This window comes from Glossina fuscipes, unplaced genomic scaffold, assembly GCF_014805625.2.
Source record: "Glossina fuscipes isolate IAEA_lab_2018 unplaced genomic scaffold, Yale_Gfus_2 112, whole genome shotgun sequence".
NCBI classification, from domain to species: Eukaryota; Metazoa; Arthropoda; class Insecta; order Diptera; family Glossinidae; genus Glossina; species Glossina fuscipes.
In genome coordinates this window covers 3,670,932-3,694,309 of record NW_023998455.1, presented here as the reverse complement: position 1 = coordinate 3,694,309, position 23,378 = coordinate 3,670,932, and the positions used below count along the sequence as shown (strand labels likewise).

Sequence of the window (23,378 nt, the reverse complement as noted above, 5' to 3'; positions counted from 1 at the left end):
CCACCCTGTCTTTCACCATTCTCCACCTCCTACTTACCGATCGCCTTCATCGGTGATATTATCGATTAAGACATCGCGTAATACTGAAGCACATTTCACTTTAGTTTCTAATGCTTCAAGACCTAAATCATCGTTTTCAAGTCTTTTCCTCAGTTGATAATTATACTCCACTTGCCCTCTCATTCTATAAAAATCAATATAATATAAATGGGAGAGAATTTTTAAATTAATTTAATTTGCGTAATTTCACAATTAATTTTAATATCACTTAACCTTTGATAAATATCGGTCGATTTCGAGCAAAATGTTGCAAATTTGATTTTCTTAATTGTCTCTTCGATTGCTTTCAACTCGGTTTTCATAACCAACATACTTATGGTCTCGCGGACAAATGGTGATTTTATAGCAGCCTTATGGCTGCCTCCCTTGTGGCCTCCATCAACATTTCTAAGTGTTTGGAATAGACTACTTCGTTTGTTAGAAGATCGCAATTTTGTCACCAATTCCGTCATTGCTAGTGTTCTCTTACGTGCCATCTCTTGTTGTTTCTAAAATGCAAAAAAAATTAAATTTTATATATAAAGAAATTTATCCCATACAATTTTATTATTACAAGCACAACTTCACATCAGCATAAAGCCTTCGCAAGACGAAAGACTTTTCATAGAGGCATAGAAGGCAATGAATAGATCGAAGATGTTTCTTATTTTTATTCTTTTTCTAAACGATGTGATTTGTTTAGCACAACTACTATCGACCTAAGCTCCACTAACGCGCGTATCAATATATCGTCGCGGACATTGAACGTCTATAGAGATGGTTGTACATCGATTTTTGACCCAAGATGCATGCAAAATCCGTGCACAGGTTTACCGATAGGCTGCACGAAATACTTACCTTTCTTTCGCTTTAGAATCATCGATAATGTATCGCGACTTTACGACTTTAAATGGTCCTCGTCTTACACACAGAGAGAATCATTGGAGAGGATCTATGGCCTCAACACCGATATTTCGCCAATAGTAGCCCCCTGCTCTACGTACTCTGCTAGCATCCACTTTACATTCTAAAGATATCATCTCTTTAAGACAAGCGAATTGTAGCAAATATCAAAATGCATCCGTCATAGGTCCCGTACAAACAGAAAAAAAGGGGAAAAATAGAAACTTGTCCGTAAGCAACAAGCATGTATGCCAAGACTTCTTTTAGCGATAGCTTCTACAAAGCCCTTTTAAGCTACGTAAATTACATTGAGTGCCATACATCAGTCCCAGTAAGTTTTAAGTCAAGTAGATTTAAAAATATACAAAAATGGAAATAGGAAAATCCAAAGAAGCGTTTTCCCAAGTTTCACTTACTTCACTTTAAGTGGGAATAAATTATGAAAATTTAATACAGATTTGGAAAATGCTTGCAACAGTTCGGTTCAGATTTATGCCAAAAATTGTGAAACACAGATATCCCGCCAACGTGGCCAGTGTGGCTTATATGGCTCGGCAATTGAATCTAGTTGGCCTCTTGTCGGCCTCAGTTACGGCATAAGCGTTCCAAGACCGAAGAGCCAACGGGCACAATCCTCAGAGGTTAACTCGGCCGATCACGAAGAATATACTGTACATTGTGCGTGATGCTCTATTAAAAAGGAAGGCAAAACGCAAATAGTCAAACTGAAGAGTGTTCCTAAAATTAAAGGAATCGTTTCCATCTGGCGATAAGCATTTATTGAGAAGACAGTATAAATAGATGGAGAGAGAGAGAGGGTGAGGGGAAGAGAGAGGAGAGAGAGAAGAGAGGGAGGGAGAAAAGGAAAGAGAAAGATAGAGAGAGAGAGAGAGAGAGAGGAAGAGAGGAGGAATCTTAGAAGATAATTTAAGAAAATCCAAAAGCCTTCATGTTTACATCATTAAATGCTTTATAGCTTGACACATTGTAGAACCTAGTGCAAATTTGACTCAGCCTTCTCAATTGTTATGCGTATTCGAAGTATTAGTAGTGAAGAAGTATTTAAAGAAAAATTTTTTTTTTTTTTTTTTTTTCTGTCTTTATAAAGCTTACCCGGAAATCCTCGCTCAATTCTGAGAATCTTGCTATAGCCGGTGAGCCCAAGTGTAGGATATGCTTAATGAAATGCTCCTGATCCAAAATATCCTTATCGAGAGAGTTAAGTATTGGCTCATAGAAGATTTCATCGTAACGCAAAATGGCAATTATCTTCTGATAGCTGCCATTAATCGTTTTAATAGCCGCCAATCTTGTTTGTGAATTCACAAGTAGCTTCTTTTTCTCATAAGATTTAAATTGTTCATCCAGCACGTAGAGGTCATGATATCTATTTCGATTTTCAATATCGGACTTTGCCCTCTTTAAAAATGGAATAAGAGAGAAAAGGAAAACACTTTAAACAATCATTCAATTATTGTTTAAAAGAAATAAAACGTCTTTGCCAAACCAACCAAAGCCTTCTCATAGTCGGCCTTTAAATTTTCTAAACGGGCTGTCAAGCGATCACGTTCTTTACGCAAAGTGAATGTACGCTGATTAATATTATCAACAATTTGATTCAAAGACATCGTCTGATATAAACGTTGCATTCCCTTATTTCCTGTCAATAAGTTACGTACTTCCAAGGAATCATCCTCAGATATCATCTTAACCCATTTCCTACGGCCGTTGCGAATTTGCCGCTTCAAGACACGATAATGATGAAAAAGTCTCTTACGTTGTGATACCTTCTCTAAATTCGAAAATTGTAAACGTTTTCCTATAAACATCGAAAACATTGAAAATATCGAAAAATGTACTTTTGCTTGCGAAAACGCGATAACAGTAAACTAGTTATACTTAATAAATCGGTCATCTTTAAGAATTCGTCAGTTATTGAACCAGGCGTCCAAAAGCCATCAGCCGTCATCATATGCTGCTTAACATATTCAATGCCAAAAAGTCCATGAGTGTTCACGTTCGTGGGATGTACTGGCTTTACAACGCTCTGATAAAATTCCACTCCTTTTCCCATTTTCTTATGACAGTTGTGTGACAATTATGGCTACAACAACTTCCGATACTTTGCCAATCAATCCGAAAATTAATCTCCAAACTTGAAAACGTTTTCTAAAAAAAAAAAAAAAAAGGAAAACGGGACTGCTTTTGCACATGTAAAAAAAAAAATATCGGAAAAGAAAAATTTTTTTTATAAAATTTATCCGCAAAATTCTTCTTTTTCTTTCACAATTCAAAATATATATAAAAATTGAAAAAAAAAAAAGTTTTCGAAAAATATTCAAACTTTTTTTTTTTGTTGTTTTCTACTTCAAAAAACACTTTACATCATGCGGTTTTCACCAACGCTTGCAATTGCTCGATTCGGGTGGACCTCTTAGTTATTACGTTGGTCGTGGACTTTAACTCGCGTTAAATTGTTTTTCGCCGATTCAAATATAAAAACAAAAAAAAATTATAAACAAACAAACAAACAAACAAATAAACAAAACAAAAATTATTTAAAATTTTCCGATACTATCAGAACGACATTAAAATTGAAATTGAAAATGAATGGAAATAAAAAGAACTTTTTTAAAATCTGACTAAACTTTGATTTCTCCAAATTTCTATGTAAAACAAGTAACTAAACTATACATTTATCTTAGGGCCAAGGACCAAAAAGTATATAATGTATTTTGCTAAAATAAAAGCATTTCACCTAATCGATCGGATGAAATCAAATTTTTATATTGTAGTCATCTTTTAAATGGCTTTGGCCAATATTTGCATAAACTTTTAAAAACAACATCTGTCACGAGAGCTGAAAATTCGAATACTTTGCTCTTCATGAACTATTGACGATCAATTGTGCGGAAGACAAGCCAGACAAGCTAGGCAAGCACTGGCATGGATCGACGAGTTGGTTAGGATCGCGACTACCAACTCAGTGGATACGGATTTAAAGCTGAAATGCCATAAAGTTTACTTTGCTTAGTCGCTAAAGACAATAACACGCAATCCGTAGAATGCTTCCCTTCTTCCTTTCCGATCACTCTTTTCTGACCGTTATCTAATGTACGTGCAGGATCATTTTGGCAGGCCGGAGCTAACTTCCAGCCATAAGCTTCCAGATAGGCATACGAACATGCGCAGGGAACTTACAGGGAGAGAGAGACTACAGTTAGGTTTTTCAAACAATCGTAAAGGCATCTGACCCGTCTACAAGGCACAAGATTAAAATGTTCAAAGTCATTCTTACATAAAACACAGGCCAGAGTGAAGAGAGAGCGGCATCTGTTTTTTAAGAGCTAACAAACGCCAGCCTCCGTTTTGCGATTTTCTAATTTTTTACTCGAACAGTGCTAACTTTGCGTTACAGTGGGCCAGTATTTGAACAAAGGATTCTTCCATAAAATTTTTCAATACCTCTAAGCCGCCTCCCGGCTTTAGTTTGTCGATATTTGCGCTCAGGCAAGCTTACTTTTCTGTAGCCTTAAAAAAAAGTGTTTTGCCCAACGACACTAGGGCATGCGTAATACGTAGAACTACTTACAACGGATCAACGTGTTATTGAACCGATCAATTCAAAATCATTTTTTGTATTTTGTGAAATATTCACCTAACGGTTCAATCCAATTCTTATGTGCTTCGCTTCCAAGACCAATTACATATTTCTGTCCCCGTTCTGATACTAGCCTATAAATGTGGCTTCTTTGTACACCGCAGAAAGGTTCCGTACCTGTCACGGTCCCCCGGCCCCTCTTGCTAGCTTGACAACGAGCACTTTTATTGCCTTCAGCACCCGAACGCACCCGAATGGCAGTGTACCCATATTGATAGCATGTCTTATACTTCACCGGCTCATTCAAACTTTGTAGGGTCTCTAGCGCGAACCTAGATCTTACTGTTTATGCCTTCAGAGCTCTTAATTTGGCTTGACTATCGGGGTGAGCGCAGATCAGCTCTAACCTGTGTTCGCTTCTTGGACTTTCGGAAGCACATGCAGAGATTGCATAAACTCAGCCGTGAAATATAAAGGCAGTGTATTCCAGTGGTATGATATGCTCACCCCAAACCGATGAGATAGTGTCAGCCGTAATATAAATGAAATAAATGAAGGGCTGACATATACTTTGCCAATACTATTTATTTATTTATTTATTTATTTATTTATTCCACTTATACAAGAAACTCAACTAAAACAAAATGGCAGTCGAGTTCAATTGACTCTTAAGTAAATCTTAAAATTATTTAATAATAAAACTTAGTATAAGTACAATAAAACAAATAAGGAGGAAAAAAAAAAAGAAAGAAAAAAAAAAAAAAGCATGTACACAATTAGTATAGAGCCACGCCCACAACCGATACAGGACCAAATTGCAAGTGAACCCCTAAGCCATCGCAAACATGCATAAGCTTGGCAACCGATAATTGTTAACAACAAATTAATTTTCGACTCATAATGACAAAATCTAAGGTTAAATCAGTTTAAGTACGACGTAGGTAAATCGCGCTTGTTGAGCAATATTGCTTTAATAGACTTTAAAGAGTCCGTTAATGAGAATAGATGATAGACATCATTTAGGTTCTTGCAAACAACTCTGAGCGGGTTAAACAGTTCAAAGTTATATTTGCATTGACTAAGCTTTATCAACATAAAGTACCTAGAGAAGCGGTTAGGGACATTAAAGCAAATCTCACGAAGTAATGCGGGCGAATCAATTGCACCATTTATTAATTTGATTAGGAAGGAAACCCCAAGAACAAATCTACGTTTCTCGAGTGACGGTAAGGATAACAGAAGCAACCTATCTTCATAGGGTGGAAGAGGGGAAATCGGGTCCCAACCCAAATTCCTAAGTGCAAACAGCAAGAATTGCTTTTGTATAGATTCAATTGAACCAACGTAGCATCTATATGAAGGAGACCACACAACAGAGGCATACTCAAGAATAGGTCTAACCAAACACGTGTAAAGCCTTTTAGTAATATAAGGATCATCAAGCTCTTTGGACCACCTCTTTATAAAACCAAGAGCGGACCACGCTTTGCTTAACGAGGACTCAATATGCAAATTGAAACGTAACCTATAATCGAATAGAACGCCTAAATCAATGAACGAATCGACGTCTTCCAACCTGTGCGAATCAATGAAGTATTGGGTACTAAACGACTTCCTTCTTAAAAAAGAAAGCTTCTTACATTTATTTAGATTTAGCTTCAGAAGAAGCTAAATTTTACTTATTGCGAATTCTATTACATCGCTAAGGTTCCAAGAATGTTATGACAAATGATCGATATTTTATATCGCAAAATTTGTTCATGCGAAAGTGAGAGATAGACTCGCAAACATGTGTGATAAAGAATTGCAGGTACACTCACTTTCGCATTCTGTTCTCTTCATCAAGAGCTTATAGTTTACTATGCAGTCTTCGTATAAGTGAATGCATTCTTATCCTTTGATAGCTGATGGAAAATAATTTTTAAATCAAATGCTTTTCTTTTTTATACAAATTAAAAGCGTATTTATTGTGATTTAACATTTATAACATTTTTTGTTAAATTCTATTTTTTTAATTTTTTTAAATTGTAATTTTTTTCAATTTTAATTTTTTTTTATTTTAATTTTTATAGCTTTTGATATGAATTTATTTTAATTTCTTTTTTATTTTAAAATTTTTTTCTCTTATGGTTTATAATTTTTTTGTTCTCTTTATTTAATTTCCTCCTTTATTTTTTTATAAAAATTTTTTATGGGTTTACTTTTTTTCACTTGTTCATCATTCATTCTCAAATCGTCCAATAATAATGCAACAAATTCTTTTTGTATCATTTCACTTCCGACACGTTTGGGTAACATGTTCGCGACTTCTTTGCGAAGAAAGTGTAAAGTGAAGAAGAAAATCTCTACAATTATTGAAGCATACGTTCAAGATATTATTCATTATCCTCAATACTCCAACATTTGTACACATTTTGTTGCTTCCCTTTGTTTTTCGGTTTTAGTGTCCGGCTACTAGCCTTCTTTGTTCCTCAATAATTGCTGCACTGCGTTGTTTAATTCTTGCACGATTTGGTACACCAGCCCATATTTTAGTTGTGCTTGCCTCCTCGTCAATATCATCACTTATTCTTGAATGTTGATATAAATGATCTAAATTACTATCTTCGTCATCACAACGTTTGTATGACTTTCGAAGTTGTTGATTATAAATGTGACGATGCCTTTCCATCAAGTTCTCGGTCTGCGTCTTTATAGTAAAAGCTTGTAATAATTTTTTGAGTTTCTCTTGAACCACTTTCATGAGTTTTTCAACTGTAAATGAACGACAAAACAATTTGAACAGAGATTAAAACATGAAAAAATTCAGTTTAGAAGATTTTTCGATTTACGATTTTCTTCGAAAGGTAAAGGTGGATATGCACGTCCTGGCGTGCTCTCAAATTTTAGCAGCGGTAACTTTAGATCTGCATTCGGGTATCGCATAGCAGGTGTTCGAGAGCGATAATTCACAACACGTAGCATATCGTTTAAGCGATAAAGTGTAAACCTGTTAACGAAAATAAAAAGAAAGAAAAAATGCACAATAAAATGTAGGGTTAATCATAAACCAACTTTGCCCGGGTTAATGTTTGCGGCAAATTTCAATTTACTTCTTTCGTTTGACATGTTAATGTCCTATATCCTAGGTTAGGTAAACGCCAAAGAAATGATATAGTATGTAATTGCAATTAGGCAAGAAGCTATAAACCGATACAGCAATGTCCTCCATCCTAGGTTAGGTGAGCGCCGAGTGGTTGATATGATAACACCATACATTATATATCACGTAGGAGCTAATAAACTAATGTACTCTTATAACCTAAATTAGATAAGAATCAAGAAAAAAATTTGCTAATATCCTATTATATATCCTAAAGTAGGTAAACACCGAGAGATGGATATGGCTTATATTCGAGATTAAGCAACAGCTCTATAATATTCTGTTATCGTAGATTAGATAAGAATCCAGAGACAGGAACGTACCTATATCGTACCTATATCGTACCTATATCGTACAGTAGGCAAGAGGTTGTAAAGTCCTATAATCCAAGTTAGGTAAAAGCCCAGAAACGGATATACTACATAGCGATTGATTACATAAGAACTGAGAAAGGAGTGTCGCAATATTCTATATCCTAGGTTAGGGAAGAGTCAAGAAACTGATGTACAATTTAATATTGATTAGACAACAAAATAATAATGGATGTGGTAATGCCGCAAGTACTCGAGATTAACTAAAAGACTGGAGATGAATATGAAAATTTCAGTTTTCCTAGGCTAGCAAGGCAAACGTCCAACATGCTAGAGCCACATGAGAGATAGAGAGCTTGAGATATATGTATAGTAAAGCACTATATCCTAGAATAGCAGAAGGCGAAAAACAATGTCTTTGAGTAAAGAGGAACTGAATCACAAGTTCTTAATTTTTGTATAAAAAATTAAAAAGGATAAAAAAACCATTTCCCCTCACAATGAGATTTTTTTTAAATTTACCAACCTCCATAAAAAAGCCAAAGACCAATGAAAAACAAATTTATGGCTCATTTTTCAATCTTTATAAAAGACAAGGCGAACATCTCCTGGGTAATAATAAAAAAAAAATATATATATATATCTAGAATGAAGGAACATTTTGTCTGAATCTATTTAAACCTTCCCATAATTTTGAGAACGTAAGAATTCTTACCGTATAAGTACAATGTACGGAGAAATCTCTTTCATTTGTTGAACCAAATGGGCTTCATATTCATCCTCACGTTTTATGGCTGAACGTAATTTCTTTTCTATAAATTCATTTCTACATATAAAAGAGAAAAACAAAAATATGTATATCAAATGAGTCCACAATCGCTTAATGCACTATGCTAACTTTCGAGGCCATCCGTTGTAATTGTGACGAAGCAAATTTCTTACAATTTCGCTCTTCTGAGTTTTAATTTCCAACATCTCATTGGCTAACGCACCGAATTGTAACCAGCGCTGCAATTTAGCATTAGCTCCTGATTGTGTTCTTATTCTAAAGAGAATTTCATAAATTTAATTACAACAATTTACGTACATATGTACGAGATATTAATTACGTCCTATAGACTTCTGTCGATTGCGAGCTAAGCGTAACGGTTTCTAAATGTTTAATGACAGCTTCAACTTTGCTCAATTCCACTTCCAATGTTTGCATATCTTTTGATGAACGATTATAACGATTAATCAGCTCTGATGCACTCGCCACCTTATTCGCAGAAGGACGACCAGTTTTCTTAATTCCTGTATGCAAATGATCCATTATATCTTTGTAGAATCGTGTCAAAGTTCTCTGCGTTGCATCGCGTTTCCTCTACATTAAAAAAAAAAAAACCAAAGAAAAAAACAATAAACAAAGTAAAAGAAGAAAAATTTAATTCTTATTTCTTTTGTTAAGAACTTTGAACTTAAATGAAATAAATTTAGATAAAATGCGGTGGACAGAAGAAGTGAAAGCAATCACTGAATATCTTAGTCTGATTGGGTCTTAAAAAGCTTATAATCCCTGAACTTTCTTGTTTGCTTTAATCAATAATAATAAAATTCTCGAGTTCCATTAGGTTTACGAATGGATTATTGGTATGCTTTTCCTGAGCAGGTACATATATTAGAATTGCAATTTATTTTAGACTGGTTTTGATATTTTATAAAAAGATTGCACATGGACTACGTTAAACTTAGACGGTCTCTGCGGTTACGAAATTGTCGCTGCACTTTAATTGCCAAAAGTATCTTACGTTTACGCTATTGCTTGTGGAATAGCGCCTTGTTCTTAGGCAATCTACTAACGTAGAGAGTGAAAATATCTTCTCTCGGTAACACTGTCTCACAGGACCTTTCAACTTCAACTTTTCTAATAGATATAGTGTCATCAATATTAGCGTAGTCTGCTCGTTGCTTCCAGAATACTCCCCTAAAGCTACTCCTTACGCAATACGCTGATATTAATATTACTCCATTTGTTAGATAAAAATTGTTTTTCTTGTGAGCAAGTGTTAGGAGTAAAAATGTTTTCATTCTCTACTTAAGTGGGTTGTAAACAATCCATACGGACAAGAGAGTGTATGGTTGAATAAGTCTTGAGAAAAATTATCTGAAATTTTACTGCTCGAAATATAGAAAATAGTATATAGCAGTGACACTATCCGTAAGCCAGAGTCAGTTAAAGAATAAGTCTTGAAAACAATCTTCTGGCAGCTGGGATTATGTGAATGTCACTTATTGATAAAGTCTACGCGAATATGATTGGGAGAAGAGACTGAAAATAAGCTTAATGCCTTGCTGAAAATTTATAACATAAGCGAAACAGTTAACATCGACATAATTTTTAAAGGAAACTGAATAACTTTGTGAAGGTCTTATGGAAGAACGCGTGATAAATAAATTCATACATTTAAGGATTAATATAATTAAAAAATTGAATTTCTCTTACGGTATGGAAATTACTCAGTTTACGAAATTGCTCAAGAGCCGGATTTCCGACACCAATTATAAAATTAATGTAACCTTCTTGATCCTTGATATCGTTGATCAATGATCGAATAATTGGCTCATAGTAGTTGGCATCGTTTCTTAGTATTTTAATTATTTTCTTATAAGTTATGTTTATCGTCTGGGCCGCTTTTAATCTTATACGACTAGCTTGAATTTTATTACGGCATAATTTGGCTTTCTCGCCCTCCTCCAATGGGAAATTGTTGAAAAACACTATACGAGTCCTTATATAGTCCCTTTCAAGCTAAGTAAAAAAATGCAGAAAAGATCAATCGAAATGTTTCTGCTTTTTTGTTCAGATGTATTCATCCTTACCACTAAGGAGTGCAATTTCTGTTTCAATTCTCCGCAACGAAATTGTAAGCGATCATATTCTTTGCGCAAGACGAAACTTTGCTGATCTACTCTTTCGCTTATCTCAAGTAGAGACATGTCTTTGTATAGGCGGGCACTCGTCTTATCTTTGAAATTATTTGATCCTGTTTGTTTTTGATTTTTGCACGCACACAATAACAGACGACCATCGTGAACATTATTTCGTAATTTCTGTAGAACTTCTTTATACATTGCCGACTCGGCTTTCTTCTCCAAATTGCTAACACTTTGATAAGTCTCTAAATATTAAAGCGGAAATTATTCCTTATCACACTTTCTCTGACGCTACTTACTCATCATCCTTTTAAATTGTTCCATTTGATCCACTAAATGTTGAAAACACCAACTACCATCACTCATCATGTGTTGTTTCACAAAATTGAGACCAAGGAAGGCATGACTAACTATAGGCCTATAAGCATTCGTTAGTTTACTTAATGTTTGTTCACGGTGAGCGGAAAATTTCGAACTATATGCCGCCATTCTAATGCCGCTGTTTGTTGTCTTCACTCAATATTATTGTAATGAAATTTCAAAAATTCGCGTAACTTTTCACGAAAATATTGCGAAAAAAAAAAACAAAAAACGAGAAAGCTAATCTAAATTAATAAATATTCAGCAAAATATATTTGCGAAACAGCAAAAAAAAAAGAAAACGAAAAAAATTAAATACGAAATCCTTTTCAAAACGAACGCACAAACGAATCAGATCGAATGACATATAATTCTGAAAGAGTATTCATAATTTATTTTCTATAAATAATATATTCTTCTTCTTCTTCTTCTTCTTCTGCCGTGGATGAGCAAATCAACAACAGACGATGGGTAAAGTTGAGTGAAAAAAATTCACGAAAATTCCGTCTTCTTCGAAGATTCGCATTATTGTGTAAGCACGAAGTTCTCTGGTTGACATAAATGTACACTATACAGGCGTGCACGTAGAAGTTATACGCGTTATGACGTCCGTCACGTGACTCGAATCAATATTATATCTCGCGAGTTTCAAGTCAGTTATGTTGTCTTATTTTATATATCATCTTTGGAAGGAATTATTCTTCGAGAAGTCTTCTTCTTCTAATCCTGTGAAGAAGAAGACAAGAGTTTTATGAAAGAATTGAAAATTGCAAAAGTAAAAGAGGGCGTGCAGTAGTGGAAGTATATGTGTTGTTGGCAGATTTGTAAAAAAAAAGGAAGATAACGGTGTAAGCCGCTAAATTACGTGAAAGCAATATGTCAAAAACACCGTGATCACGATCATAAAGACTACACGTAGACAATTTGCGAAGGGATGGAAAGGCGAATAGAAGTGATAAAAGGTTACAAAACCTCGCTCTGTTAATTTTGAATAGGCGACCATTGCATTTCGGGTAATTAAAGATCAGCCTACTAACAAGGCAAATAATGTTTCGCCTGAGACTACAATTTGTAAACCAAGATATTATTATATTTGATGGCGGAAGTAAATAGTGACGATAAGTGACGATCATAAGTTGAATTATTTCAGTGTTTTTGGCAAAACAGACGGAGTACTTCTTGTCGACTGCCGTCAAATAAGGAGAAACCAGAGCAAGACTCTTGATATATAGTGGTCTGGAAGACGCAATATTATCTGCATTCCCGTGTGACTACGCGCCTAAAGAAAATGAAAACAAAATACCTCAGATTTGAAAGAGACAGATTTATTGGCTGACACAATAAGAAATTTTTTCTGCGATTGAGTATTCGCTAAGCGGATGGCTTCCAGGATCGCAACACAATCCAGCCGAAATTAAAGAGATTTGGAAACCCTAATCGCTGTCTACAGGGTTAGACCTCGATCCATCCAGTGAAAATCGGTGAAAAATGTTTCCTTTTGACGATACTTTGAAATTTTAAGATCTGTTATTATGTCTAAAAATGTACTTCAGATACTATGTATTACATTGCTGCTTGTAATTGAAACTTTTCTCTCATTTACGACCATTCAAAATTTTTTTTTCATTCTATAATTCACTTAACGCTAGATAGTCAACGTAATGCAAAATTATATGCAAACTTCGTTAACCAATTTTGTTGTTGATCACCCTATTAGAGAGGGTTGCGCAATGAACCAAAGACAACTTTAACAGGATAAAAAATTTGAAGAAACTTTACCTAATAATACACCATAATATAATCTGTTGCTGCGATATGCGGAAATCGTTTAATGAAACACTTAAAAATGCTATAGTTGGACAAAACCGACCCTTAGATATCTCAGTCCTCATATACAAATATATATACAAGATATACAAAATGTTAACTAACTAGTTTGCTAAATTTGGATCACGTCATGGGCATCTATTCATACTTAGTTTTCATATAAGGGCTTATCAAAATTAAACGAATAGAAAGTGGTCGGAAATGCGGTCCGATCCACATCATTTCCAGTAGGATTCGCCCATATGGCGTCCGTGTAGCAGTTTTTATCGATATATCGCGAAAATTGCGACCTGCAGGTTGAACACAAGAGTACATAGACAAACAGACAAACAAGCTTAGATCGATTCAGAAAATGACTCTAAATCGATCGATGTAATAAAATCTGGGTCTCTCTTAAGTCCTTCTGGGGATTACATATGTCCGCACAAACTTAAAACTCCACGTCCTTTGAAAGCATTTTTGGAATGAAAACGTTTTTCAGAAAGACGTTTAAAACAAGTGATAATTTAAAGGACGAAAATGAATGTGAAAGAGACAGACGCATCAAAATAATACTGCCAGGTCTTAATCACGATCAGCGCTTTTCTTCAAATGAAAATAGCCATAGTTCCACTCATTTAAAACGTGTTATATAATTAACTTGGCAATACTACTTGGAGGGAGATATCATGTTTGTATTGTGTCGCACCAGTTAGGTTCTCTCTTCTGAAAATTGTCAAAGGCTTAATCACGAAAATCTCAGATATTTGAATTTATACTTTTTAGAAAATCTTTTTTATATTTATTTTTTTTTTTTTTTAATTAAGACTTTTTTAATTTCAAATTTTTTCTTTTAATTTTTATGGCTTTGTCGAATTTTGTAATAATTTTTATTTTTTTTTTAATTTGTTTAAATTTTTTAAAATTTATAAATTTTTGAATTTTTAAAATATTTTGAAATTTTTATCGTCACAAATAATGTAGCGATCTCTTTTTCTTAAAAAACTTTTTTTCTTTTCTTTTAAATTTCTCTTCGACAAATTTTTCTCTTAAACTAATAAATACGCTTGAAAATGAATAAATAATTGATATGAAGAAAGAAAAACCGAATAAAAAAATAAGGAAGAAAATTTCTACAATTATTGCGGAGAGACTTAATGATTTCTTCCCACTCCAATATTTGCATTTATTTTGTTCCTTATCTTTAGTCTTCGTCTACTAAGGGCCTTTTTAGATTTTCTTCAAGAACTTTAGCGCTAATCTGTTTAATTCTTTGACGGTTTGGTACATTGGCCCAGCTTTTGCCTAAATCGCCTTCGTCCTCTGTTTCAACATCTTCACCTTTACCATGAGGCTCGAACATAATGAGATCATCATCCTCATCAACGTTACTTGTTGCCACAAGAGTTTTACGATAAATAACATTAAACTTTTCTATAGTCTTCTCATTCAATCTCAGTCCGATAAATCTTTTCATCAAAATGGCTAATTTTTTTTTAATAACAGCCATCAGTCTCTCAACTGCAAAAAAAATATAAAGTACAAACATATGTAAATACATGTAAAAATATGAAAAATTTACGATTTTCTTCGAAAGCCGCTGGAGGACGAAACATCAAAGATTGCTCAAATCTTAGTAATGGCAATTCCAAGTCCGCGTTCGGATAGTTCAATATTGGCCTTGGAATGGGTGCGTTTACAACACGCAACATATCAAATAAATGAAAAAGAGTAAACCTAAGGGTCAAAGCCAAAAAGAACAGATAAATATGCAAAACGCATGCACACATAGACACATTCATAATAATAAAATACTAGTTTCCAGAAAGACGAATAATTAAACATCTCTTTCTGTATTTTTCAAGCGAGTTTTTAAATCGAAGGCACATGCAGTCAAAATATCCTACGTATTAATATTTCATCTCTGGTTATCAATTTGGGTCCACGTTTTCATAATCATATACGAAAGTTATTCTTCCATAGTGGCGTGTAGCGCATAAACACAGACAAGCGCCGAATGCTCTACGAGGAATTGCAATTGTTTCGCACTATTTCCAATCACCCAAACCTAATCATTCGACTCGGTCAGGTGCACTTTTAAATGACTCAGCTAGTCCCCAACCACGGGTGCACGCTAGCTATTTAGGGTGTCTGTGATCTTATACAAGACGCCGACGATATGTTTTTTGCCCGTTTGAAATGTCAGCATGTAAGTCAGACATTACGGACGGAAATTCCGTATGGACTAGAAAGCGGTTGGTGTTTATTGCAGTTAATGCACGAAAGAACACAAAGTATTGAGGAGCATCAACGCAAGCCCATGTCATAGTGTCCGAACGGAAACCCCCTTCTGCGGAGATATATTTAAGAAGCCGCGGCATAGGTTTGAGGATGGAAGGATAAGTAGTTTTTGGGCGAGAGTAACTGTCGCATTTTTTAATGTATAGCTCGAAACGCATTCGTTTTCAGACTTGGTCAAGATCGTCTAAAATCTCTCTAATCTTACAAGATCACATAAAAGTGTTTGCAAAAAAAGAGATCAAAAGTGATCTGTCTACATACAAAGTACGCGCATACATTCCTGAAAGCCAGTCCGAGTTCCATCGATTGATTCTACTAATCTGGCACAGTTAGAGCAGAGCGAATGTAGCTCTTTCTCTCTCTCTCTCTCTCTCTCTCTCTCTCTCTCTCTCTCTCCCTCTCTCTTTTCCTCTCTCTCTCTCGGATCGATACATTACACATAGACTTTATAAGATCTCTTAACCTTATTAATGAATGCTACTATCCATACCAACACCTATCCTAAGAATGATGTAAGGACAAATCGTTTTTGCTTGAAATCATTGCATTCCGAATGATGTAAACAAGTCAAGTTACCCCTTATACCCACGCATATTTCAGATAAGAAGTAAATATTGTTACATTAAAAAATTACTTACCGTATCAGTACAAATAATTTTGAACGTTCTTTCATGTGCTTACTGATCCGGGCTCCGTACATATCTTGACCTTCTATGGCAGCTTTTAATAGCCATGCTTTGCGACCCATGCTTGATAAAAAATTGAATATTCACTTCAATAATTTCGTTCGTATTCGTATCCTTTCATAAAATAAATGTGAGGTGATAAACTTACTTCATCTGGGGAACATTGAAATTATGATAGATAATAACTCTTGCGGTTTCGTTAATTTCTTTCTTGATTATCATTGTTTTGTATCGCAAGTCATCCAATTGAATCTCTTTATGCATAAATCTATTAATTGGTTGTTGATTCTTTATCCTAAATGCATATGAAATATTATTAATAAATGTAAATGCAATAAACGGAGGAAAATGTTAATAGTCACGTTTTATAAATTTTTGTTGAGTTTGAAGTCAGCGTAGCTGTTTTTAAGTCTCTAATCATGTTGGTAACTATCTCCAAGTGTTTTTCCATCGCGCGCATACTTTGCGAAGAACGTTCGTAACGTTCCCTAATATTAAATACATCCAAATTCTTAGTAGCATTTGCTTCCAAAAATCCACTACTTCCTCTTCGTAGTTTTATCGTATTCCTCTGTAAGCTCTCATTGAATTTTCGCAACGTTTTCTGAACTTTATCGCGTCGTTTCTGTAAGTGGGGGGCGGGGAAAGCAAAAAAAAAAAAAAATGGCAAAACAGAAGTAGAGAAATCAAATCTATTACTTACTACGTAGTTAAGGCTTAAGACACGGAACAGTGCAAAAGCCGGTTTACCAACATCGAGTATATAATTAACATAATTATCTTGATCTTTAATATCATCTACCAATGACCGAATTATTACGTCGTAGTAGGTTGCATCTTTCAAAAGCACTTCAATTATTTTCTTATAAGTCGAATTTATTGTTTGCGCCGCTTTCAATCTGATCGCAGAAGCTGCAAGTTTCTTCTTAAATGCTGCCTTCTTTTTCCCCTCTTCAATTTCATAATATGTTTGAAACAATGTGTGATTTTCTAATGTAGCTTTTTCATACTGCAATTATTTAATTCGGAAAGGCGAAAGAAAATAAAATTGTTTTTTTTTTGATTTTTTGTACCCTATACCGCTTATGGTACAGCACTGTAATACGTTTTGTGTGAATGAATGCAACACTTAGAAGGATGTGATACGGACTCACCCACAGGTTTAATCGATCACAACCCGTATCGATTTAACCTTGTCTGTCCGTATGTCCATCTTGTTTTCTTGTTCAGTTTCCATATATAACGGCTTATTTGGATAAGTCGTTATATGAACGACTGTAGCATAATGTAAGGTATTTAATAGTTGCTTACTTTGGTCCATTCTATAACGTTCTTACTTGTTCTAATTAAATTTTCTTACCAGTAACGTATGTAATTTTTCTTCTAACTTTTCTTTCCGAAACATTAAACGATCATGTTCTTTCCGCATGACAAAAGTCTGGTGATCAATTGATTCACTGATCTCATGCAGTGGTAGTTTTTGATAAAGACGAGTTTTTGCTTTATCACCTTCTAAATACTGCATTACTTGTTTATTAGTATGATATCTATGAAGATTTAACAAGAGGCGACCATTGTGCACTTGAGTCCGCAACTTTCTGATTACTTTATCTACCCGAAATGTTACGGCTCTCTTCTGTATCTGTTTAATTGTTTCATGGGTTTCTAGGCAGCAAAAAAAAAGAAAGAAAAATGCGATTATTTTTCTAATTTTTTTTCTTTCTTGTTCTGTCAATCCTTTTCCGCAAACTTACTCATCACTCTTTTTACATCATCGAATTGATCGATCAATTGCTGAATACTCCAATTATCGTCAATCATCATGTGTTGCGTTACATATTGCGCACCAAGAAGACCATGAGACATTGCAGGTCGTGATGTATAAGCTGGCCTCTGTGATACATCTACATGCAAATTTTTTCCCAGATTTCCAGTGCTCATTATTCCTTTACACTTTTATTTCGCCAAATTGTAAAACCGAAAATAAAACCAAAATTATCTCGAAACTTTTCCCAAAAACGAGATAAACAATAAGAAGGAAACGCGAAAATGCAAGTCAAATGCAAATTAATTAGCGAAATATTTCTAAAAACAAAAAAAAAAAAATGGAAATGAAAATGAAAAACAAAAAAGCAAACGAAATTCTTTTGAACCAAACGTAAGAATATGGAATCGAAAGAGGGAATAAAATTGAAAAGTCGACAAATATTCGAAAAAGAAAGTGCACTGTAGTTCTGAAGATGCCATATTTGTCGATTAACGGTTAACGGTAGCGACGAGTCGTGGTAGCAATTGAAATCTTACTAAAATATCGCCCACACATAACAGTAAGAGGACAGATTTCGATTTTCACATAAAAAGCGCGTAATAAAAATTAATAAATAGAACAAATGGTAATATCTGAAGGAGGCTTCGGAAAATTCTTTGTGGCTTCTTTTCTTTTGAAAGCTTGTGAGAAAAGACAAAAAAACAGAGTCAAGTCTTTATACCCTACACCATTCGCGGTAAAGAATATATTATATTAGCTTTGTTCGGGTATAGGTAACAAGCAGAAGGGCTTAAAGCAGACCCGACTTTGATTACATCAATCGCTTCGGAAACAAATTCTGAATCAAATCAATTCAGAAACTGAATCGATCTAGGGGGGACAGAGATCGACTGTCTGCCTGCCTGTCTATCCGTCTGATGTCTGTCCATGTAAATTTGCGTTCAAGCTACAGATCACAATTTTTGAGAAACTTTGATGAAATTTGGCACATTGACGGGCTTTGACCCATGGACGAGCGCTTTTAAAAATAGGTTTAAATCATTCCATTTCTTATTTGTTTTTATCTTCTATACTTCTTTAGTTCTCTTAAAACTTGTGTTTTAAATACCACCCAACTATCAGTTATCTTAGCAAAGGCGCGAACCAATCGTAAAGAGAATTCACCGCTCAGCAAACGCACACTATGAACTAACTTCGCGCCAGTTCTTTTCTCAATCGTTCATTAAGCAAGAAGCGCCCAGGACATATCATCTTTAATTTTTCGGAATATGACTAACACCATAAAGTAACTAACCAATAGAGTCTGAACAGAAACATGTACAAAACAATAAAAAAAAATGTTTTATTATGAAAAATTTCTTAAAAAAAAAAAACAATGAATCTCAACATTGTTGACATAACTGCCTAATGGATGTGTCACATCTTAATCTTCTTTCTTTGAAAGCTCTTCAACAATTCTAGCGCTTTGTGCTTTAATTTGTTTACGATTTGGTACAGTTTGAAGCAGTTTAGCATCTTCGAAGATCTCTTGTCCATCTTCAAGGTTGTTTTTATCGCGCATGGCTTCCTTCTCGTCTGTCACATTTTGTATTTCTAGGAATCCCTCGTGATAAGTTCTCCAGAACGCTCTCATTTGCGTTGGTGTCATTTGTATATTTTGACGGCCCAATAAATATTTATATGCACTCATTAAGATTGTTAACTTACGTTCTACCATTGATAACATTGCCTTAGCTTAAAGAAGAAATCGAATCGATGGTAATATGAACACGCTCCGCATCTTTATATAAACTTTATATTACTTACTATTCTGTTCAAATGCCGGGGGAGCTGAAGCACGCATTATTAGCATATCAAATTTTAATAACGGTAATTTTAAATATGTATTCGGATATTGTAACGGAACAATACGGGACGGCTTATCCACATATCTTAATATATCGAGGAGATTCCATAAAGTGTATCTGGCATTTAGTTAGTTAAGCATACATTTAAGAAATTTTCAAAAAAATATGCATAGAATTCTATTAGCCTTCACCTTAACACAACGAAAGTATCTGTCCGATGTTTCATATGCCTTATTATTGTCGCTTCTTTACGATCCTCAACTGTTATGGCTTCTTCTAGAAATCTAATCCGATTTATTCGACTAAGATTAAAGAGACAAAATGAAATAATTAGTTATTATTATGTATTCTATGAAATTTGGTTTATTCAATACAACTTACTCTTCTTCCTCCTCAAAGTAATTGTGTAGTAGAACACTTTCTTGTTCTTCGGCGACTTTATTTTTGAAGATTAAAAACTCATTCGATATGGTTCCGATTTCATTCCTTTTCATCAATTTTATGTTATGTTCCATTTGGACTTTTATTCTAATTTACATGGAGAGTATATAAAAAAATTCATTTGCTAAATATATATTGTACCACACTAAAAATTTAACCTCTTTTTATTTATCTGAGACTTGAAAAAATTTAAAATAATTCCTTTTTTTTTTTTTTTTTTTTTTTTTTGAAATATTCTGCATGCATTAGTCAGTTTACACACAATGCTGTTTAGAATATAAAATAAAGTTTAACAAGTATTTTACAATTTTTTCCATGTCAAGGTGCAAACAAGTCGATACCATTGCTATACGACATGCACAGGTCTCGGTACACGGTAACAAGTTTAATAAATGCAAATAAATGCTTTTTTTTGCATTTGTGAGAGAAAAAACTATATTGTATTATACCACGTGTACCATTATCGGTAAACGGCTACAACGATATTGTAAACAATACAACATCTCCTAAAATAGGGATAATAACTATTAATATATATGGATTTTTATAAATTAATTTAAAAGATGGGCCTAGGCATGCAAATGCATTTTAACGTGTACTAAAAACGATCCTTGTGGCAAGGAACGTGTCCAAGGATAATTTCAGTTTCAAGATATAAAAATTTCAAAATCAAAACTTGCCGCTTTAAAGCTCGAGAAAAGCTCAACCAAAGACGTTGAGTGAAGGTGATGGATTCCAACCCAACACAACTGATAAAGTGTTATGATCTCAGAATGTTTTTCATGATTTATGCGGTTTTGACTTCTTGATTACCACTGGTAATTGGAGAGGAAGATATAAGATATTTCAGGGGACGATGCGAAGAATTTTTTAACGAAAGATGAGTGGGAATGGTCAGAAACGTCGAGAACCTAGATACTGATCGTATCAAAAATTAGAGTCACCACTATTCTAAACATGACAACATTGAAGTATTTCTTTTCTTGTTGTCATTCTAACATTGCGTCTCACGCATTCACACACGAATTGATATAAAAGGGTCCTTTGGAAAACGAATATTCTGCTCGTTAAAGAATTAAAATCCAAACTCCAGCATAGCAATCGAAGAAGCTGTTCCTCAGTATACAAAAAAAAAAAATGAATAAATAAATAAAGCAAAGAGAGAGCAGACCTTAGATTTTAGAAAGCTAAGAAGAAATTAAAGCAGTCTCAATGCAACCGAACTGCTTTTTTTTTAAAGTTCTTAAACGTCTTCTAAGCGCCACGCTTGCACTATCCGCCCAACTAGTGATAACTGATGCACGATCAAACTTCTCGAACGCATTACTAATGTCAGGGCAGTGAAATGATCTAGAACTCGATTATATTTCGCAAAAGATACCTACGAATATTGAAAGACACCCACGCAAAAACTTGATATCTTAAAAAATGTAATTAAGATAAAGGGATTTCCTTTCAAAAACGAGGATAACTTAAGGAATCGTTAATATGGAAAAATTGTGTCTTTTTATTTGCATACCTCGGAAATATTTCAGTTGCCCTTGAACATAAGGTCGCTACTTTGATTTTCTTAATTATTATTTCAATTTCTTCCAATTGCTCTTTCAATTTTAGCATGCTTTTCGTCTCTCTAGTATAACGCTTCGAGATATTAACGACCACATTTTCTTTCGGCAGCTTTGCAAGATTGGAGAAACGTTTTAAACTTGTTCGTTTAAAACCCATTATAACTGATAGTTTAAATTGAGTTGATTTGCGCGATTTTTCATCCATTTGCTAAGAAATTCGTATATCGAAAAGGATATTATATAGAAAAATTTTCCCTCTTTCATATATTCAACTTGGTGTATCACTTACTCGAAACTCTTCACTTAATTGATTAAATTTCGCTATTGCGGGCATTCCTAAGTAAAGAATATGTTTAATGAAGGACGCCTGATCATCAATGTCGCGGGACAAAGAACGTAGTATCGGTTCATAGAAAATCTCGTCATGCCGTAAAATCTGAATAATTTTCTTATATGTTGAATTAATCGTACGTATGGCAGTCAGGCGGACATCTGAATTTTCGATTTTTTTCGTAAATTCACGCATACGAAATTCCTCCTCCAATATGAATTCGTTTTGATATTTAATGCGATTCTCAATTGTTGCCCGCTCCAATAGATCTCGTTTGTATTCATCTTTTAAGCGAGCCAAACGATGATTTAAACGATCACGTTCCTTACGCATAACAAATGTCCGTTGATTAATATTATCGACGACTTGAAAAACGTTCATTTTCTGATATAAACGTTGCATGTCCTTATGATTGATTAATACATTTCTTATAGCAGCGATATTATCACCGTTCATAACATTCTGCAACAGACTGCGACCATCCCGACATTGTATACGCAAACGACGGGCCGACTTTTTCAATGTCTTGCGATAAGCATTAGTCTCTAGATTCTTAAATATTAACCGCTTTGCTAAACAAATATTCAAAGATAAAAAAACAAAAAAAAAGCAAAAAAAAAACCATGATATAACAAAATATTCACTTTTATTTCGTTTACCCACTCAATAGATTGGCCATATCGTGAAATTCCTCAATAAGAGCATTAGCCGCCCATCGATCATCGACCATCATATGCTGTCGTACATACGATATGCCCAGCAATCCATGATTACGCATTGGCGTTGGATGTACGGGCTTAGGTGCTAGTACCGGAGTCGCCATTTTGATTTATTAATTAGGTAATCTCTTTAAGGCAATTATTCCCGCTCTCAAAAGAAAAAAAAAAACCACAAATCTCGACTTCCAAATATTTTCGCTTCACTTGCAAAAAAAAAAATTAGAAAAAAACCGCGTAAAATATAAAACAATAAAAATTATTATGTATTTAAAAAAAAAAAAAAATCGCAGTTCAAAACGTTCCCTTATTAAATGAAGCTAAAAAAATAAATTGACTGGATGAAAAAGAAAAAAATAATAAAACATAAAACATGAGTGTGAATAGTGTTGAAAATTGTATGAGAAATTGTCAGTAGGATGAGGGGTATATTCATTTTATCAAAACGTTTGCAACGCCAGCAAGGAAGCTTCACGGATCCCGCAAAGTATATTTATTTATCTTGATCAGCATCAATTTCTAAATCGATTTACGCACGTCGGTCTGTCAGTCCGTATATTGTCTGTTGTAAACATTTCCCTGAGTTCGAATTCAGCAAAAACATTGAAAGTTCTTGCACGCAGATTGTCGAAGGACACGCCTACG

The 23,378-nt window shown here is 34.3% G+C and overlaps 4 protein-coding genes across 4 annotated transcripts in view; all 4 read right to left on the bottom strand.

Annotated features, from left to right (window-relative positions):
* The window catches only part of LOC119639277, a 4,281-nt gene extending 1,265 nt beyond the window's left edge, over positions 1 to 3,016 (bottom strand). Inside the window, exons 1-5 of the mRNA XM_038036569.1 lie at positions 2,842 to 3,016; positions 2,454 to 2,761; positions 2,056 to 2,361; positions 274 to 548; positions 38 to 184 (exon numbers count right to left, since the gene is read on the bottom strand). Of these exons, the coding sequence (XP_037892497.1) occupies positions 38 to 184; positions 274 to 548; positions 2,056 to 2,361; positions 2,454 to 2,761; positions 2,842 to 3,016 (1,211 nt within the window). The remainder of the gene's footprint in view (positions 1 to 37; positions 185 to 273; positions 549 to 2,055; positions 2,362 to 2,453; positions 2,762 to 2,841) is intronic.
* Positions 3,017 to 6,983: 3,967 nt separating this feature from the next.
* On the bottom strand, positions 6,984 to 11,398 carry LOC119639276. Its single transcript, XM_038036568.1, has 8 exons — positions 11,209 to 11,398; positions 10,856 to 11,154; positions 10,479 to 10,784; positions 9,106 to 9,359; positions 8,989 to 9,041; positions 8,712 to 8,808; positions 7,375 to 7,532; positions 6,984 to 7,297 (listed from the first exon to the last, which is right to left on the bottom strand). The coding sequence occupies exons 1-8, from the start codon at positions 11,396 to 11,398 to the stop codon at positions 6,984 to 6,986; spliced, it is 1,671 nt and encodes a 556-aa protein (XP_037892496.1).
* Positions 11,399 to 14,279: 2,881 nt separating this feature from the next.
* LOC119639273 lies at positions 14,280 to 18,003 on the bottom strand. The gene is made up of 8 exons (XM_038036564.1): positions 17,817 to 18,003; positions 17,423 to 17,727; positions 16,766 to 17,071; positions 16,425 to 16,687; positions 16,211 to 16,357; positions 16,015 to 16,125; positions 14,658 to 14,812; positions 14,280 to 14,596 (listed from the first exon to the last, which is right to left on the bottom strand). The coding sequence occupies exons 1-8, from the start codon at positions 18,001 to 18,003 to the stop codon at positions 14,280 to 14,282; spliced, it is 1,791 nt and encodes a 596-aa protein (XP_037892492.1).
* Positions 18,004 to 19,253: 1,250 nt separating this feature from the next.
* Positions 19,254 to 22,840, bottom strand: LOC119639272. Its single transcript, XM_038036563.1, has 7 exons — positions 22,681 to 22,840; positions 21,976 to 22,589; positions 21,638 to 21,894; positions 20,059 to 20,205; positions 19,869 to 19,979; positions 19,637 to 19,794; positions 19,254 to 19,564 (listed from the first exon to the last, which is right to left on the bottom strand). The coding sequence occupies exons 1-7, from the start codon at positions 22,838 to 22,840 to the stop codon at positions 19,254 to 19,256; spliced, it is 1,758 nt and encodes a 585-aa protein (XP_037892491.1).
* Between the last annotated feature and the right edge of the window lie 538 nt (positions 22,841 to 23,378).

Excerpts from the sequence above, each read along its gene's own strand:
- LOC119639276 (XM_038036568.1), bottom strand. The coding sequence starts at position 11,398 with ATGGCGGCATATAGTTCGAAATTTTCCGCTCACCGTGAACAAACATTA. Across the intron at positions 11,155-11,208 it reads ACAATTTAAAAGGATGATGA|AGACTTATCAAAGTGTTAGC; the intron begins GTAAGTAGCGTC and ends TTTAATATTTAG. Across the intron at positions 9,042-9,105 it reads TCGACAGAAGTCTATAGGAC|AATAAGAACACAATCAGGAG; the intron begins GTAATTAATATC and ends AATTCTCTTTAG.
- LOC119639273 (XM_038036564.1), bottom strand. The coding sequence starts at position 18,003 with ATGAGCACTGGAAATCTGGGAAAAAATTTGCATGTAGATGTATCACAG. Across the intron at positions 17,728-17,816 it reads TGATGTAAAAAGAGTGATGA|AAACCCATGAAACAATTAAA; the intron begins GTAAGTTTGCGG and ends TTTGCTGCCTAG. Across the intron at positions 16,126-16,210 it reads TTCAATGTTCCCCAGATGAA|CATGGGTCGCAAAGCATGGC; the intron begins GTAAGTTTATCA and ends TTTTTTATCAAG.
- LOC119639272 (XM_038036563.1), bottom strand. The coding sequence starts at position 22,840 with ATGGCGACTCCGGTACTAGCACCTAAGCCCGTACATCCAACGCCAATG. Across the intron at positions 22,590-22,680 it reads CGATATGGCCAATCTATTGA|CAAAGCGGTTAATATTTAAG; the intron begins GTGGGTAAACGA and ends ATATTTGTTTAG. Across the intron at positions 19,795-19,868 it reads GATACTTTCGTTGTGTTAAG|ATACACTTTATGGAATCTCC; the intron begins GTGAAGGCTAAT and ends ACTAAATGCCAG.